Source organism: Scleropages formosus, chromosome 13, assembly GCF_900964775.1.
Source record: "Scleropages formosus chromosome 13, fSclFor1.1, whole genome shotgun sequence".
Classification (NCBI taxonomy): domain Eukaryota; kingdom Metazoa; phylum Chordata; class Actinopteri; order Osteoglossiformes; family Osteoglossidae; genus Scleropages; species Scleropages formosus.
The window spans coordinates 11030106-11047442 of NC_041818.1; the positions used below are offsets into that span (position 1 = coordinate 11030106).

At 44.5% G+C, this 17337-nt stretch overlaps 1 protein-coding gene across 1 annotated transcript in view; it reads left to right on the forward strand.

The window, feature by feature from the left end:
* LOC108925495 (AMME syndrome candidate gene 1 protein-like) overlaps nt 1-17337 on the forward strand; it is a 29935-nt gene that overhangs the window by 6322 nt on the left and 6276 nt on the right. Inside the window, exons 2-5 of the mRNA XM_018737480.2 lie at nt 5910-6020; nt 11128-11242; nt 16088-16178; nt 16576-16672. Of these exons, the coding sequence (XP_018592996.1) occupies nt 5910-6020; nt 11128-11242; nt 16088-16178; nt 16576-16672 (414 nt within the window). The remainder of the gene's footprint in view (nt 1-5909; nt 6021-11127; nt 11243-16087; nt 16179-16575; nt 16673-17337) is intronic.

The following is a 17337-nucleotide window of genomic DNA, read 5'->3' on the forward strand; positions in this document are numbered from 1 at the left end:
AACATACCTTAATTGTGTGTAGCCTATTTTTTATTGTTACATTTTCATTCATTCATTGTCATTAATTGCTTGTCTAATGGGGGGTGTGGTGGTGCAGCGGGTTGGACCGGGTCCTGCTCTCCGGTGGGTCTGGGGTTCGAGTCCCGCTTGGGGTCCCTTGCGATGGACTGGCGCCCCGTCCTGGGTGTGTCACCTCCAGCCTTTTGCCCTGTGTTGCCGGGTTAGGCTCCGGCTCCCCGTGACCCAGTATGGGACAAGTGGTTTCAGGTGGTGTGCATGCGAGCGAGCGCGCGCGCGCGCGCGCGCGTGCGTGTGTGTGCGTGTGCTTGTCTAATGAAGGATGAGGGAGAGCTGGAGTTCGTCCAGGAAACCATAGGGTATAAGGTAGGTACGCCTTGCATAGGGACATTCTGGTAATTTGGTTTACGAATGTTTATTTAAACCACCTTGCTGTTAGAGGTGCTGTGTTACTAACACGCCTGACACTCAATTTTCATCTGATTGCAAGATTAAGGCTTAATTTATAATATTGTAAAGGCATTGAGGTTAGAGAACCTATTTTATTTCTGTAAGGACTCAACGGTCCCAGGTTCAAATTCCATTGAAAACACCCAGCTGTATAACTGGGTAAATCAGTGTATGCAGCTAAACGGTACAAGTTGCTTTGTGCGAATAGCCTCAGCTCAATGAATACATGTGATTTACTGTATGTTTACCTTAATCAGTGGTTGTTGTTGTGATAGGAAGCGGGGAATGTGCAGTTGGATTTGTTATGGAAGAAGTGACACTTTGGCAATACACTGAAGGGAAAATGGCTAGATTGACAGCACTGAGGGACCAAAGCCTTTTGGGTGTGAGACACAAGGTGTGTATGTCTGTCTGACACAAGCCATTCTACAGCGTGAAATACCTGTTCTGGCAGTAAAGTGACCATGTAACAGACAAAAAAAAAATGCTGTTGTAACCCCCAGTAAGAAATGAATTTGTGTGTTTTCATGAGCTGTTGTAGCAGTTTTTCGCTGGGTGGGACCATGACATTTACAGAGTGTACATTTATTTATTTATTTATTTATTTATTTATTTATTTATTTATTTATTTAGCAGAGGCTTTTCTCCAAAGTGACTTCCAGTGAACTCTATGTAGTGTTATCAGCCCACACACCTTATTCACCAGGGTAACTTACACTGCTAGATACACTACTTGCACTGGGTCACTCATCCATACATCACACTAGGAGTGAACAGCATGTTTTTTGGAGTGTGGGAGGAAACCAGAGCACCCGGAGGAAACCCGCACAGACACGGGGAGAACGTACAAACTCCACACAGACTGAGCCGGGATCGAACCCATGTCCTGTCACGCCACCCAGGTGCTGTGAGACATAGCCGTGCCGCCCCAATAAGGGCCGAGTGTGTCCCCACTGATGACGTGTACAAGTCTTTGTTCAGCTCTTTACTGCTGTCAAATGCTGAGGTGAGAACAGGAGCACAAAGATGACATATGACTGATATTAGAAAATATCTGCTAAATAGCTGTTTTATCCATTAAAGACCTGAGGGTTGCGGGGTCAGCTAGCTGATCGTACCTGTTTATTTGTCCCACTTCTGAATTACTGCAGTCATTTTAAGGAACTGTTGCTCTAGACCTTTATCAGGTATCGTTTCTGGATGACTTTTTTGTAAAGGGTGTGTGCTCCTTTCTCAGTACAGTGCTTCTGAACATATTTACATTTATTCATTTAGCAGACGCTTCTCTCGAAAGCAACGTGCATCTCGTAGAAAATGCAATGTATGCATTGCGTGGACAGAAACGCTCAGATTTGGCACGGACAGAAAATAATAATAAAAATGAGGCCCAGGCAGCTGGACTTGCACCTCCTTGTAATAGTTTGCGAAGGTAGCATGAACTAATGCCCATTATGGATGCAAAGAGGACAGTTATCCATTATGTTAAAAACTGTTTCGCACCGAGCTTAATCGGGCACTTCTGGTATTTTTTCCCCCGTGATAAACTGAATCCGAAGCTTTCAGATTATTTAAGACCTGGAACGGTCTTAAGGGAAATGCATAATTCTAAATAATATAAATAGCCCCAAACTGACTAAAAACGTCTGTGCCGGGGGAAACAGTTGTAATGAAAACCAGCGGTCCAAGAAATTAGTTCTGACGCTTGATGTTGCAGCTTTCCCACCATGATGATGTGCACATTGGTATGAAAGAGTGTAAGCAAGGCTGAATATATAATTTTAGTTACGGTATTGTGGCTAAGCGATGGTCTTTATTATGACGTTTATATCCGTCACCTCTGGGGCGGAAAGAAATTGGAAAAAACAGCCTCTGTAAAAGAAATCTCTTATTATTTTGTTTGTTTCCACCCCCCCCAATCAAAATTATCTTATAGTTCTGCTCAGACTTGATTCTTAAGTAGGCAAGGAAGCCAAATTAATATAAATTAAGAGAGCAGTAATTGTATCACTGATAAAACTGTCCGTTTCCCCTCCGAGGTTTAGAACAAGCTGACATAAAAGTTGAAAACCAAGAGGAAATAACCCCCCCCCCCCTGCTTTGCAGAGCACCATTTCACATTTCATTAACTTTTTGGGTCTTCCTCCTTTTAATGCAGTTTGTTTCCTGCCCTAGATGGAATGTCCTCTCTCACGTGCAGCCTTGTGAAAGAGCAGCGGCAGAGAGGATCTTACACCTGCCAAACACCGGGAAGAAACGAAAGTGTTATTTTCAGCACGCTTTTCCTTAAAAGGCTCCTCCATTCAGTCCTTTTCAAGAACAGGTTACTGGAACAAGCTTCACTCCACCGCACAGATTGTGACCTTCAGTTTTTGTTGTTGGCGCAACATGCGGTGGCAGTACGCTGGCACAGTGCAACGTATTGGATGGAATCCAGCTCGCTCTGTGCGGAGTTTCCCTTTTCTCCCTGCGTCTGTGCGAGTTTGCTCCGGGTGCTCTGGTTTCCTCCCACACTCCAAAGACACAGGTTTCGGGTGAACGGGCGACTAGCTTGGCCACGGTGTCTCGATGCGAGCGAAGGAGCGTGCGAGATTACGGCGTGACAGGCTGGCGTCCCTTCCAGGGTGTGCCCTGCCTTGTGCTCGTGGTGCTTCTGGGATAGACTCTGAATCATTGATACTCTGCATCGGATAAGTAGTTACTGATTACAGATGGGTAGCATCACATGCAATAAAATGTTCTTTGTGCATCATTTGTCCCATTTAATTTGATTTATTTAGTGTTTGTCACCCTGTGCTTTCATGTCACGGGATGGACGGTGTTGGCTGGTATTTCGGACAGGAAAATGGGCCAAGTTCACAGGTTCGGAATAGCGGGGAGTTTCAGCACGAGGCTAAATCTCTGCCGCCTGACTGACAGGTAGCGGTAAGGTTGAGGGTCTCGGGAGAGTTCCCACGGATCCTCGCCATCACTTCCGGCAGAGAGGTGATGTGAGGAGAGATGCCCGAAGCTGCCCTTTCTACCCGTGTCACAGAACCGCGGTGGGCTCAGTCCTGATCGGGGGAGAAAACAGCACAGCGCTGTTAAATGGTTTACATTATGTACTTTCTTTCATGGCATCATGGCTGCAGATGCCTTTGGCAAATTGTGGTATGAATTACCCCGTCTGTACAAGGTCCACGTGAACGCTGCTTCGGCAGAAATAGTACCATGAATCAGAAGACGTTTATTTTGCAGTTATGCATCAGCCTCAGATGAGATCGCAACAAAGGACCTTTGCTTGAAAGGTGGTGTCTGTCTTCGTGGTATTTTGTTTTTAAAGTCTAAATAATATTCCCAAGATCAGTGGTGCTGAACTCAGTTCTGGCATTTCATCTGTGTTTACACTACCCCCCCGCAATCCATAGGTGTTTTCAATAAACATTGCTAACTGGCTTCAGCGTTCAGATTTGCTTTTTATTTTCTGAAAAAAAGCAAGTCTGTTCAAAGTGTTCGAAGAGGTTTAAAGTGTTGAATAAGTAATAAAAGGAGGACAGCAGAGCAGACGAGTGCAGATGCACACAGCTGGTCTGGAGCTGATGGACCACACACCTGGATGCAGCTCTTTCAGGGATAACAGTTTTTTATTAACTTGTCTCCTTGAGAAGAGGAGCATCCAAGGTGGCGCAGAGCTTCTCGCCGCACTTGGACGCTTCGCACGGGGGAGAACCGACGGGAACCGAGAGCTAAATATAAACCCGATAGGTACGAGACGGCGAACGTACGGTGCCTGTGCTTTGACTCGCGCCCCACCCTCGGCGCCCGTCTCCGTCTCTTCGGTGAGCGTCGCTCCTTCCCTCGCAGCCTCACCTTTTTATTGTGCGAGAACGATATGAACACCTTTGGTGTCGTTTCCATTTCCCCCTCCTCCTTCTCCCTGCGCTTTTCCAGTCAAGTCGGACACGTTTCAAGCTTGATAAATCCCGCACGGATTCGGTATTTCTCGAGAAACGTCAACAGTTGTGAGTTTGCCCCGATTCTCCGAGTTCTCGTAACCGTTACCGAGTATTAACGGGGCCGGGTCACCAGTCAAGGTTCTGTTTCGGGATGTCAGGAAAATATCAAAATGTGTTTTTTGGATGTGCTGTTTTGTGGGAACCCGGTAAGGATCGAGGTGACGATCCGCTGAAATGCGGTGTCTTCACTTTTTAGGAAATTAACATTTTTAAATTGTTCCTGAGCTCAGTGTGTGACCCGTTCATTACATTTATTTTTTTTTTGCCAGACGCTTTTCTCCAAAGCGACTTCCACTGAACTCCATGTAGTGTTATGAGCCCACACATCTTATTCACCGCGGTGACTTACACTACTTACGCTGGGTCAGTCATCCATACATCAGTGGAACACTCACACTCTGTCACTCACACACTATGGGAAACCTGAAGAGTATGTCTTTGGACTGTGGGAGGAAACCAGAGCACCCGGAGGGAACCCATACAAACGCGGGGAGAACGTGCAATCTCCACACAGACCGAGCGGGGATCGAACCAACATCCTCTCGCACCACCCGGGTGCTGTGCCACCATGGCACTCTTCAGTTCTTGTATAGATAGATATACTTTATTGATCCCACAAGGGAAATTATGTTACAGCAGCAGAACACAAGTCTGGAAAATACTCGTAATATTAAAAAAAAAAAACAAAACATAGAAAACAAGTGGAAAAATACAAGATAAAAATATAAATATGTACAATTATATATACAGTTGGAAGAATAAAAAATAAAAAGTATATTAAATAAATTAAAACGGTATGTAGTGCAACAGTATATAGTGCAAGTTGTAGTGTATCTTCTATACGTCTGTAGATGTATGAGAAGCATCACAGTTGGCATCGCTTTCCGGTCTCGAACCGTGCCGTCCGAAGCCGCCACGTGCGTCGCTTCTGATCTCGGACACGTGCGACGAGCCAAGTCTGAGCAAAGGTCCCCTTCGCCTCGCATTCCTCCCGTGGCGCACATATCTGTATGAGCAGGGTGAGCTCAGCCTCGCCGGTATCTGCTGCTGCTTTCACTGCATCCTTTTCGCCTTGCCGTTGGTAACCGGTTTGTACAAGGTGGTGTAATAAAATAACAATGTCTGATAAATGATGACGATGGTTATAGAGTTATACCAGGGGCCTTACGAGTGCAGTTACGGAGGTCTGAATGCAGGCTTCCGTTGTGGCCGGAGTGCGGAGATCTTCCTCGGAGATCTTCCTTCGAGGTCTTCTTAACGTGCTGACCGAAGCCATTTGTCTCGCGTTCTCTCTCTCTCGTTCGGGGCACGGGCGGAAGACGTGCCGGACTCAGCCGCGCGGAACCGAAGCCGGAGCTCCGCAGTTTGACACGCGGTGCAGCTGGGAAGACGTTTAAGCTGTTGCCATCAAATGTGTTGATCTCTTCCTTTATGTTCTTTGTGTTGCAGCCCACTATTCGTCACTTGGAAGATAGGGCGAGACAAGCGGTTGAGGGGCTGTATAGGTACATTTTCTGCCATGAACCTGCACTCAGGACTCAGGGAGTACACCCTCACCAGGTACGGCCCTCTCTTCTCCCGCCCGCTGTGATGTGGATGTGGATGTTGATGTGGTCATGCTTCGCGTCGCTCCCGCCGCTTCGTTTCGGCCTTCTCTCCTCAGCGCACGCTCGCGGGGAAGCCGGCCGAGATCGCGCTTCGTTTTTAACTCGTTTCTGCAGTTGGGCACGCGATTAGTTTTACGTCAGAGCGAGTACCTCGGTCGCGGGAATGACGGCAGAGAAGAATTTAGGGTCGCCGCTCTATCTAACCCTAAGGTACGTACCGCCCGTGTCGCGTTCTCATGGAGTACGTCTCATGTTGGTGTCCGTTTTCTTTCGCTGTCACAAGTTAAGCTACAAAAAGTAAGATTAGGGCGTAAAATCAAGGCGCTTTTGCGAGTGGCCTTACGCAGAGAGGAGTATTTTCCTAACAGTAGTTTGGTCGAATTGTCTGTAATTTATATGTATTAATTTAGCTGAGGCTTTTCTCCAAAGTGACTTAAGTTAAGCTGCTTACAAGTATTTACCTGTTTATACAGGTGGGTAATTTTAGCGGCTCTAAACACTACACTGCCTGCCTACCTGCTGTCTGTATACACACACATCTAATAACATATACACACACTTTCTGAACCGCTTGTCCCATGCGGGGTCACGGGGAACCGGAGCCTACCCGGCAACTCAGGGCGTAAGGCTGGAGGGGGAGGGGACACACCCAGGACGGGATGCCAGTCCGTCGCAAGGCACCCCAAGCGGGACTCGAACCCCAGACCCACTGGAGAGCAGGACCCGGTCCAACCCACTGCGCCACCGCACCCCCCCCCAATAACATATATTTTACATATATATTTATGCGTATATATATATGTGTGTGTGTATATATATGTAGATATGTATTTGTGTGTGTATATATATTATTGTGTGTGTTTGGGGTGTATATATCACATTATCAGTTTAATTGCTTTACTTTTCTGGACTGAGTTAATGTTTTTGTCAGTCAACACTTGCTTCGTTTTTCCAACACTGTTTGTTATTCTGGTCATTGCAATAATCATAAACAGAACGTGAAATCCAATTATTCCTTTTCTCAGTGTTCAGACGCCTGAATATTATTATCTGTAGTCTATTGGCTTGTCAACACCCAGTTTATACTTGTAAGACAGAAGCTGCCATGAAAATAACGCTTTAAAAGAGAAGCTGAGACTTTAAATTAAATGTCTCCTAACCGTCCAGCTGTATTTTTTTTTTTTTTTTCTCTCCCCCCCACTCATTTCAAGTCTGACATCTTTTAGTAAGTTTAGTGCTGTTGTTTTCAACCTGGTTTTGGTGGCGGTATCCTGTGTGTGGTGCCCATACTCAAATTCCTGATGGAGTGGTTTCCCTACCTAGTAAGTACTGTGTTCAAGCGTGGTAAAGTGACTCATTACATCTCTCAGACAAATCAACACAACTGAATCATACTTGACAGCAGGCAATTAATGTAAAGAAATTGATGTAGACTGTTAACTTTTTTTTGCACTTTAGCTTACTTGTATAAAAAAACAGGATGCCTATTCAACAGAATTGTTACATTTCTGCTGTAGCATTTATTTATTTATTTAATAGAGTAATGTGATTTTGATAATTAAGAAGATCAAGCCTAGGCAAAATCACTGCCGGTGATGTGGCACCGCTGGACACTGTCACTGATCAAGTGCATCAGTCCTCTTCCAGAAATGGGCATTATATCAATTTTTATATTTATTTAGCTGATACTTTTCTTTATTTCTTTGACTGAACCCTAAGCTTCTTGCAGTGATTTATATGGCAGGGTGTTCTTACTCTATCAGTTTGGGGTAAGTACCTTGCTCCAGGGTATTCCAGGTCTTTGGAGAAGAAGGTGATGATGGCTCTACCTGCCGCTGCCCGCTGCCCTGCGGAAGAAGAAAAATATCCTTGTGTATGGGTTGCAGAAGTATAGACCCACTTTTGATGGATGGGTACTTGTTGTTACACTTTTACAGTAATGCATTGTAAAGTCAGTTTTGTGTTCCATTGTGCACTTTGCCTTAGGAGAACCAAGGGACTGACAGGTTGTTTCAAGATAGGTATTAAATCTTTAATAACTTACTTGTGTCATTGGTGGTTATGTAGGTTGTACCTCTCTGTACATGAAAAATTGTTCTTATGTTGATCACTTGAGAAAGTTTCTAATTCAGAAGGACCCTTCTCCCTGAGCATGTCAGGTGTGAAGGTGTGTTGGAGAGCTCCGGTAGAGCCGTATTTAAAGGAAAGTGACCTTTCTTAGCTGGAATGGTGATGACTCAAAGTGTATCTTGAACAGAATCTTGGTGTCAGGGAGGGAACGTGTCTGGTGTACGTGTATGGATGTTGCAGAGGAAAATGACAAGGGGTCGAGACGAGATGCCAGAGTACGGGTGCTTCTAGGAAGCTCACATGGTCCTGGAGTTAACGCTGTTATTTCCTTGAGTGAGGGTTTTTGAGGTACATTGGAGAGGAGATACCAGCCTGGGTGACAGTTGTCTGGAATGATTCGTGCTTTGTGACTTGAACGAGGACAGAATTCCCAGGCGTGATTGTAGTCTGATTTCTTGATGATGGACAAACTGTTCCAAAACGTCTGGCTTTGTGAGGACGAGGACGCCGCGAGTCGAGCAGGTGCTTGCGTCTCACGTAGATTATTGCCGCTGATGGTTCCATCCCGTCTTGGCCGATGGACTTGGCTAGTGTAACAGTCCACCTGTTGATTTATATTTCCAATTTTTAAATCCTTGTGCTCGGCAAAAGATTCACAAAGACACACACACACACTGTCCGAAACCGCTTGTTCCGAACGGGGTCGCGGTGGACCGGAGCCTAACCCGGCAACACACGGCGTAAGGCTGGAGGGGGAGGGGACACTCCTAGGGTGAGACGCCAGTCTGTCGCAAGGCACCCCAAACAGGACTCGAACCCCAGACCCACCAGAGAGTGGGACCTGGCCAAACCCGCTGCACTGCGAAAGATTCTGTAAAACAAATATTTGCAACTACTTTTATAAGTTAAGTATTAGTGTGTTAAACATTGTTTCTATGTCAGTATTACTGTGTCCGTTTATATGTGACTCCACCAAAGGTACCTTTGCACTAATATAGTCTTGGTCCCAGGGTGGTAGAATGAACTTCCTCTGTCCTTCAGAACAGCTGAGTCCCTTTAAATATTCAGGAACGGTTTTAAAATTGATCTAATTTAATCCCATTTCTCGTGACAAATTTGTAAATGAATCCTCCACTTGTCACATTTTTATGTACGTATTTCTCTACTGCAGCGCCACTTCTCCAGGTCGCTTCTGGAATATGACAACGTCGGTATCGACAAACAAGCTCTGCTTCAGCGGTCGCATGGATGCGTTTAAGCCGCCCGTCCGTGGTGGGACGCGCTTTTGTTTACTCCGAGTTGGATGTTGGCTCGGAGGAAAGCTTTTGCCCAGTTTATCAACTGAATGTAATACGGAACGACAGATTATTTGAAATGGATTTTAAAATAACCTGAGAACTGTTCCCTGAAATCAAGTTTACCTCAATTATGCCTTAATTTCGAGTAAATTTGCGGAAAAGGTTCGACCACACGAAACGCTCCGTTCGATTACCGTTGCGGCTGACGGGTCCTTGTTTGCGTTAATGAATCTTTCGCTGTTGTCCGCGCTCAGCGTGGTTTTACGGTCTCCGCTGACCGTCTAGACGGGTTTGCAGCGCCAGTAATCCAAGTGGAGAGATGGAGCCTCGGGAGTGATGAAAAGCGCTCTGTTCTTGCCGACAGGGAACTCGGCTCAAGCGTGGAGAATTTAAAAGACGACACCAGTCATCGTTTATGGTGCATGTTGTATTTTTTTATTTGGACATTTTCAATTTGCTGTAAATGATGATCCTGTTGGATGGCATAAAGTGCACTGGTGATTGAACTCATAATGTGATCTCTGCGAGTCTGCTAGAGGTACCGCTGCGGCGCCTTGTGCCGTTCTGACTTTGGGAACGGAGAAGGTAGCGGAGCGGCTGCCCGTTGCGCAGGGCTCTCGGGTAGAACCTCTCGCCTCCTACCTCCAGGTTTCTAGGTGCTCACTGAGCCCCAACTCTAAGTTTATTTAAGATGCCCTCTGTAATGCTCATTTTCAAATGTCAAGGGTTTAAATAAAGTCAAGAATTGAAACTGTGGATATCAGAACATGCCTTGAGTTGTGCTCTGTTTACAGCATAGGCTTTAAATCAAGATAATTTGTAATAAACATGGCAGTGTTGGGGGGGGGGGGGGGGGGGTACGGTGTCACGGTGACTAGGCTGTTCGGGTCTACGCTAGTATCCGGGTCAGTCTGTGTGGTGTTTGCATGTTCTCTCCGTGTCTGCATGGGCGTCTTCTGGGTCTCTGGTTTCCTCCCACAGTCATAAAACATGCAGTTCAGGTGAATTGTGGATGCTGAATTACCTGTTTCTCTGTGTGTGTGTGTGTGTGTGTGTGTGTGTGTGTGTGTGTGTGTGTGTGTGTGTGTGTGTGTGTGGGGCTACCCTGCGATAGACTGGCGTCCCATCCAGGGTGTACCCCCAACGCATCGTGCCCAGTGATTCCGGTATAGGCTCCATACCACTATGACCCTGACCAGGAGAAGTGGTTCACAAAAATGACTAAATGCCAATATTGAATGGATAGTTTGTGTATCCTCACCTTCTCTTGATCTTTTCCTTAGTTTTTCCAGCTAAGCAATTTTTTTTTTTTCCCCCAGTTTTGTTCCTCAGCTCTCTTGAAGGAAGAAGTCTTTGGACAAATTGCACCGCAGAATTTTTGAGCAGTTTAATTCAGCTGAGTTATAATTTATTGTAATGCAAGAGTTGCAAGGATTGTTCGTACTGTATCCATAGAAACACAGTATTTGAGCTGGTTGTGATTCATGACGCCTCGCCCGTTTTAACATGATTTTAACCATACTTTATCAGTCTTCACACTTAATCCTCAACAATGCACATCTTGTGGTAGCTGTGCTGCCTTGTGCGTAAAATTGCGTTAAGGTCAGAGTCTTAGGACTCGGGGGCAGCCTGTCTGTTACCCGCTGGTGCGAAAGTGGTAAAGGTGCCTCTTTTGTCTCCCTGTGTCCACAGTGCCCTTAAAGACAGCCGCTTCCCCCCAATGACCAGGGAGGAGCTGCCGCGGCTCTTCTGCTCTGTGTCTCTGCTCACTAACTTCGAGGACGTTGGCGATTACCTAGACTGGGAGGTAAGAGCAGACCAGAGGGCAAACGCACAAGAAAGGGGCCACGCAGAACTGGGCTCTTTCGGTCAGTGTTACATAATAGTTTGAAGGATCTTTCACAGTATAGATGGTAATAGAAAATCTTCCTAGTAGATCCTGTGATCTCTACGTACTCAAGGTGGCATAAGATAAATTTAAAAAAATTAAGATCCTATTGCTTTCCTTACTGTCCTGGTTTTGTCATGAAAATTAAGGCTAAGTATCTCCAGTCTAGATTGATGACCAAGTTCTTCATAACTGTCACTTATTATCATGCATTTAAAAACCGATCATGTGTCAATGATGGGCTTAATGTACAGGTTACATGTCACGTAATTGAGCCTCTCCAACGTCTTCCTGTATCATCTTGGCTGCTTGTGTCAGTATTCCCATTGCTGTTATCTGTTTGTGTCTCCAGGTTGAGCAGGGTGGGTAACAAGTTTTATTTTCTGACTTGAGAAAGGCAGCAGGAAGGGTCACGTGTTAGGATTTTGCATGGCCAAGATGGTTCGCACGAGTACTTTTTACCCAAAGCCAGGTCACCTACATATCCAGCTGTACAAGTAGATAAAAGTGTAAACTCCCATGAAATGTGTATTGGTTTAATATCTGCTTAGGGTGGATAGGGTTAGTGCTGTCATGCTGAATTTGACTTACAGCAACAAATTGTGTGATTTTTTTTTTTTTTTTTTTTTTTTTTTTTCCCCCCCCCCCCCCCCTCTTTTTTCGTGGTAAGAAAGAGTAAAGGAAGTGGTTTATCATGGCCTTCTTCCATGCCTGTCTTTCACTTGCAACCATGGGGAAAACATGCAAACTTCATACACCGAGTCAGTCAAACTTGTGCTTAAATGCATAGCTCAAGGCCTGTGATGCTTCAGCATTATCTGTTTTGCCACCATGCTCAAATTTGCTTAGCTGGTGCATATTAATAATTATTATTATATGTGCAACACTTTAGATAAGATCATATAATCCTACTATTTAAATGTCCATTCAAAATTCCCAATCATTGATTATTAGTCTTTTTTTTTTTTTTATTTAATAAGTTCATATGTGAGGAGGAATTGAAGAACCTTTGTAGTTAGATGGCATTTGTACAGAATTTAACAGTGTACTTCAAAAGAAATCTTTCTGCTGAATGTTAAACAGTAAGTAATTGGGTTTCATAAATAAGCAGAAATATTAAGATGGTATTTTTTGATTGCAAATTTATCTGAGGGGCAATTTTGAATACTGCGTTTAAGATCTAACGTTCTGTTTGAGTTCACAGAGAGGAATGACCCAGAAAAAGTGTTTTGGATGAAAGACCGCTCAGCAGGCACGTGCTTGTATGGTTCATCATTAAGGGAAGCAGGCGTGTAATCAAAATATTGAAGTGTGTAGGGAAGCCTTGCTGGCTGTGCCCTTGAGAAAGGTACTTAATCTGATTTGCTTCTGTAAAATTACTCACTCAAAATGGATATAATTAGATCTGTGAGTTGCATTAGGTTAACATTTTTCCAAAGATGCTTAAAAAAAAAAAAATCTCTGCAGCATTACTTCTGAAAGGGAAAATTTTTTTTCTCGAAAAAAAGATTTGCTGTATGGTAGTGCGGCTCCAATCATTCAGTTTAACTAATATTAACTAGTTTTTAGCCTTTGTCCAAGGAAACTTGGTGTTGGATATGGTGAAGTACATGTGTGCAGACCCCTGACCAACTGTCTCATCTTACTAAATGACAAATGATACAGTGACATTTCATTCTCTGTAATTTTAGTTCAAAACAGCAAAACTGTAATTATTTTAAGGTGACAGAGCCGCTGTTAAATACTTTTAAGAAAAATAAAAAAGAACTGAAATATGCTGTTTGGCTGAGAATTGAAGATGTGTAGTATGGAGGTTCCAAGTTTACACAGATCAAAAAACATTACCTTATAAACATTGCCTCACGGTTGGCTTCTGTCTGAACCATTAGGGTTACTGTCACTTTTGTTGAAGGGTCATTAGTCACGCTGGGAATCTAAAGGAAAGATACGAAAATGAAGACTAACGGGAATTCTACGGAAGTTAGAGGTAAAATAGCACAAATGCATAATTTAGGAAAAGAAAAAAAAATAACATTTAACCGTTTTGGATATCCCAGTGTGCACTGTTAGTTTAATTTACGTGTATATTTATTTATCCAGAGCACTCTTTCCAAAAGTGATGTACGACTTAAAACAAAAGTGCATTTTACCAACAGATGAAGAGTTATAGATGCAGGCACATAATGCAATACCATTTATACCTCCGTTTTGTGGAAATACATTGAGTAGCTGTATATAGAATTGATGGGGAATATAAAGGTGTTTGTGACAGATAATATAGTCCAGGTTTATGCAGCAGACAGCAGATCAGGAGAAAAGTGGGTCTGAAGAGAGGTGTTTTGGTTCCTTTTTCGAATGTTGAGTGTGACTGAGCTGTTCTGAGGGAGACACGGATCAATCTCCCACAGTGGAGGCACAACCAAGGTCCTTTAGACTTTTCATTTTGGACCTCTTGTACATGGGGCCACCAAGCAGCCAGAGGTTGAGGAGCAAAGCAGTGTTGCTGGGGAGTAGTGAATGATCAGGTTTTGCAGATATGAGGAGCAGATCTATTAATGATCTAGTAGGGTGTAACAAGAGTTGCCATTAGGAAGCGGATGATAGGTCACACCACCCAGAAGAGGCCATCCCTTAAAATTCAGCATGCAAACAAAGAGCTTTGTGACAGAAGTGTCCTAGAAGCCAGCCAGCCAGCCACCTTTTAAGGAGCTGCGCTTAGCAGCTGAGACTGGAATAAAGGTGCACCAGTCATCCATAACAAGAGCTTTCCATAACACTGGCCTTTATGGGGGAGTGGAACAAAAGAGGCGTTACTCAAAAAAGAACCATCTTGAAGCATTTTTGGTTTTTGCCAGAAAGCAAGAGAATGGCATAACTGAAATATGGGGAAAGGTGAGACCAAGATAAAACTTTTTTGTCAAAATTACTGTAAAGTATGTGCTATGTGTAGCATAGGCCTAACACTGCCCATGCCTCAAATTTCAGTTCTGCAGAGAAGCATAAAGGTGACAGGATCATGCCGTGGGGCTGCTTTTAGCCAGCAGGGACCAGACCTCTTGTTAGCATAGAAGGAACAATGGATGAAGCAAAATACTGGAAATACTGTTAGACAACACTAGAAAGTTCACATCTCAGCAGGACAGCGATCCCAAGCACAAAGCCAAAGCACCGTGGACAGGATTTAAAAAAAAAAAAAAAAAAAAAAAAGCGAATGTCCTACAGTGGCCCTGTCAAAGTCCTGATTTCAAGTGCATTAAGAATGGTGGAAAATTGCGGTCCACATGTTTTCGTCCAACCAACCCGAACAACCTGCAGCCAATCTACATCGAAGAACAGGCCAAAATCAGTTCTGTCCGGTGTGTAAATCTGGTCATGCTTGTTTCCAAAGGCTCAAAGCTGTCACTGCAGCAAGAGGTGAGTCTACCAAGTGTTAATGTGTGAGAATTGGTCATTGGTCTGAATACATTTTCAAAGCACTGTATTTTACACTAAATGACCTTCAGTCATTCACCAATCCATACGTAACACGTGCACTCGCACGTTCTCAAACCACGAGCAGTTTCGAGTGAAACTCACCTGCAGCACGTGTCTTTGTGCCGTAGGAGGACGCTGGAGCACTCGGAGGGAACCCGCACGAATACGGAGAGAGCATACGGGCTCCATACACACTAAGACGGATTGAAACCCATATCCAAACCCGGAGCCCAATAGATTTGAGACAAACCCAAGCAAAATAAGCTCGTGTTAATCAGCATTTGGGTGAAGCGCTCGCTGGATTTGGCTGCCTACCCATGAGCGCTTCGTCACCAGACGAGTCATTCTCACTCTGTGCGGAGCATGTGTTTCCCTGGGGTTTTGTCGCATGCTCTGCTGGGTGTTTGAAGATTGTTCTGGGCACTGCGTAGACCTGACGGACCCTTTAGGCTCCTGGTGCTGAGCAGACTGCTCCGGCCGCTCGGTTGATTTTCGTCTCGCGGTGCTGAACGGACAGCTTGCTTTATTGATCGGTCCGTTGGCCCGTCGTGGTGCTGAACGGACAGCTTCTCTCTCGTCAACCCTTGGCCTGCGGTGTTCAGCTGCTCGCGTTTTCTTCTATGTCCAGGTTAAGCCTTGCTGAGCTGTTTTAAATGTAATGCTGCAGTAGTGGTGGGAGGCGGTGGGCAGATTTAGTTTACAGCTTTAAAAGGGTAAAAATAAATAACCAGGTGTGATTCACACCCTTGTGGGCTTGTTTCACATTACCATGTTATTCTCAAGTCAAGGTTGCAATGCAAACAAATCTTAAACATATTTACACTGCCATTTCCTTGTAATGTTCACAGCAGATGCAGCCTAATATGCATGTTTTTTTTTTTTTTGTCCCCCCCCCCCTCTGTTTTTACAATGTTTGTGAATGTTCTCACCTGCTTCATCTCTTTCGATGCATTGTCCTTCCCAGCCACCTTGGTTTTCGCCGTTGACGCGTCGCGTTTGCCTCCAGGAAGCGGACCGACGGATTGATTGCATCCAACAGAATGTTAGCAATATGATGGATTATGTGGGCTGCATACCGTGTGCTGTATTAACTGTATTAACTGTCACTCATTGTGTTTCCGGGATCTCTTGCTGCTTATCTTTATTTTCTAACTCCTGTCTCCAAGCTTTGCCCGTCGCGCTTTGAGCGCTGTGCGTTCGCACCGACCTTTTACCGTCCTCAGCTAAATACTGCAATCCAAGGTTTTGTTCATATTTAATCTGCTCTTTTTCTGCCTCTCTTTCTTACAGGTGGGTGTACATGGCATTAGGATAGAATTTATCAGTGAGAAAGGATCAAAGCGCACTGCTACCTACCTTCCGGAGGTTGCGAAGGAGCAAGGCAAGAATGATGGCTAATGGCATGAACTAGAAAATTAGTCTCTTCTGCATGTTCTTAGCAAAGTAGCACTTGGTATGAGAAATTAAGCACAAGAGCAAACAGAATTAAGAAGACCTACCCCTAATTTTCTCAATAACTCTGTAAACACTTATGACTGCGAAACCAGTGTTAGCCGTGGCCGGGCCTCACCAGGTGAGGTGAATAGCTGCTTTTGAGGCGCAGTTCGGAATGCACGTCTTCTCAGGCCTTTTCGAAGAGGAATGAAAGAGGACGTGCTAAACTTAAGGCTTGGACTTCAACATGAGGAAAAACGAGAGACCGTTGCAGCGCGTGTCAATATTTGATGGCGGTGAGAGGCTGCTTTTGGGCTCAGAATGGCCTGTTTTCTTCTCCCCAGGATGGGACCATATTCAGACCATAGACTCCTTACTGCGGAAGGGAGGCTACAAAGCTCCCATCACAAATGACTTTAGGAAGACCATTAAATTGACCAGGTAAGAAGAGAGACGATATTTGGACACATCTGTGAGATGTGCACCTGCAGTACTGCTGGAGCAGAGTGACAGCACAGAACAAAGAGCACTGAACCATTTTATTTCTCTGAATTCCCCAGTGGTGCAGCTGAAGAGATGTTTTTTTTTAAAAAAAAAAAAAAAAAGAAAGAAAAAAAACGCTCGTAGTGGTACAGTGTGTTTGTTCTGAGTCGATCCCAAAAAAACGCTGCTCTCTTTATCCCAATTAGACGGATGCCGTGCAGTAGAAAAAAATATCTACCCCCCTTTATGATTTTGTTTCTGCAGTTTTCTTGACGTTCAATTTGATCGGGTATTGTGATCGGTTGTAGTATTTTATGAATGGAGCCTGAGAGAGAAAAAGGTGAAACCGGTGTTGTTTTTATGTCACTTCCTTGGTATGGGAGGGAATGAAAATGTGCAGTCATAGGTGTGAAAAAGTTATTGCCCCCAAACTTTAATCAGCCTGATGGTTTGGCCCAGCCCCATTCAATATAATTTTCATCTACTTACACTCTTACAGCAAGAGTCAAGTTGGCAAAGCAGAAATCCGTAAAGGCACATCATCAGGATCAAATTCAGAGAGCTCCAAAAATGTGGAAAGAGGGCAGATGCTTGTTCATAGCACTATAGGTAAAAGCTCTACT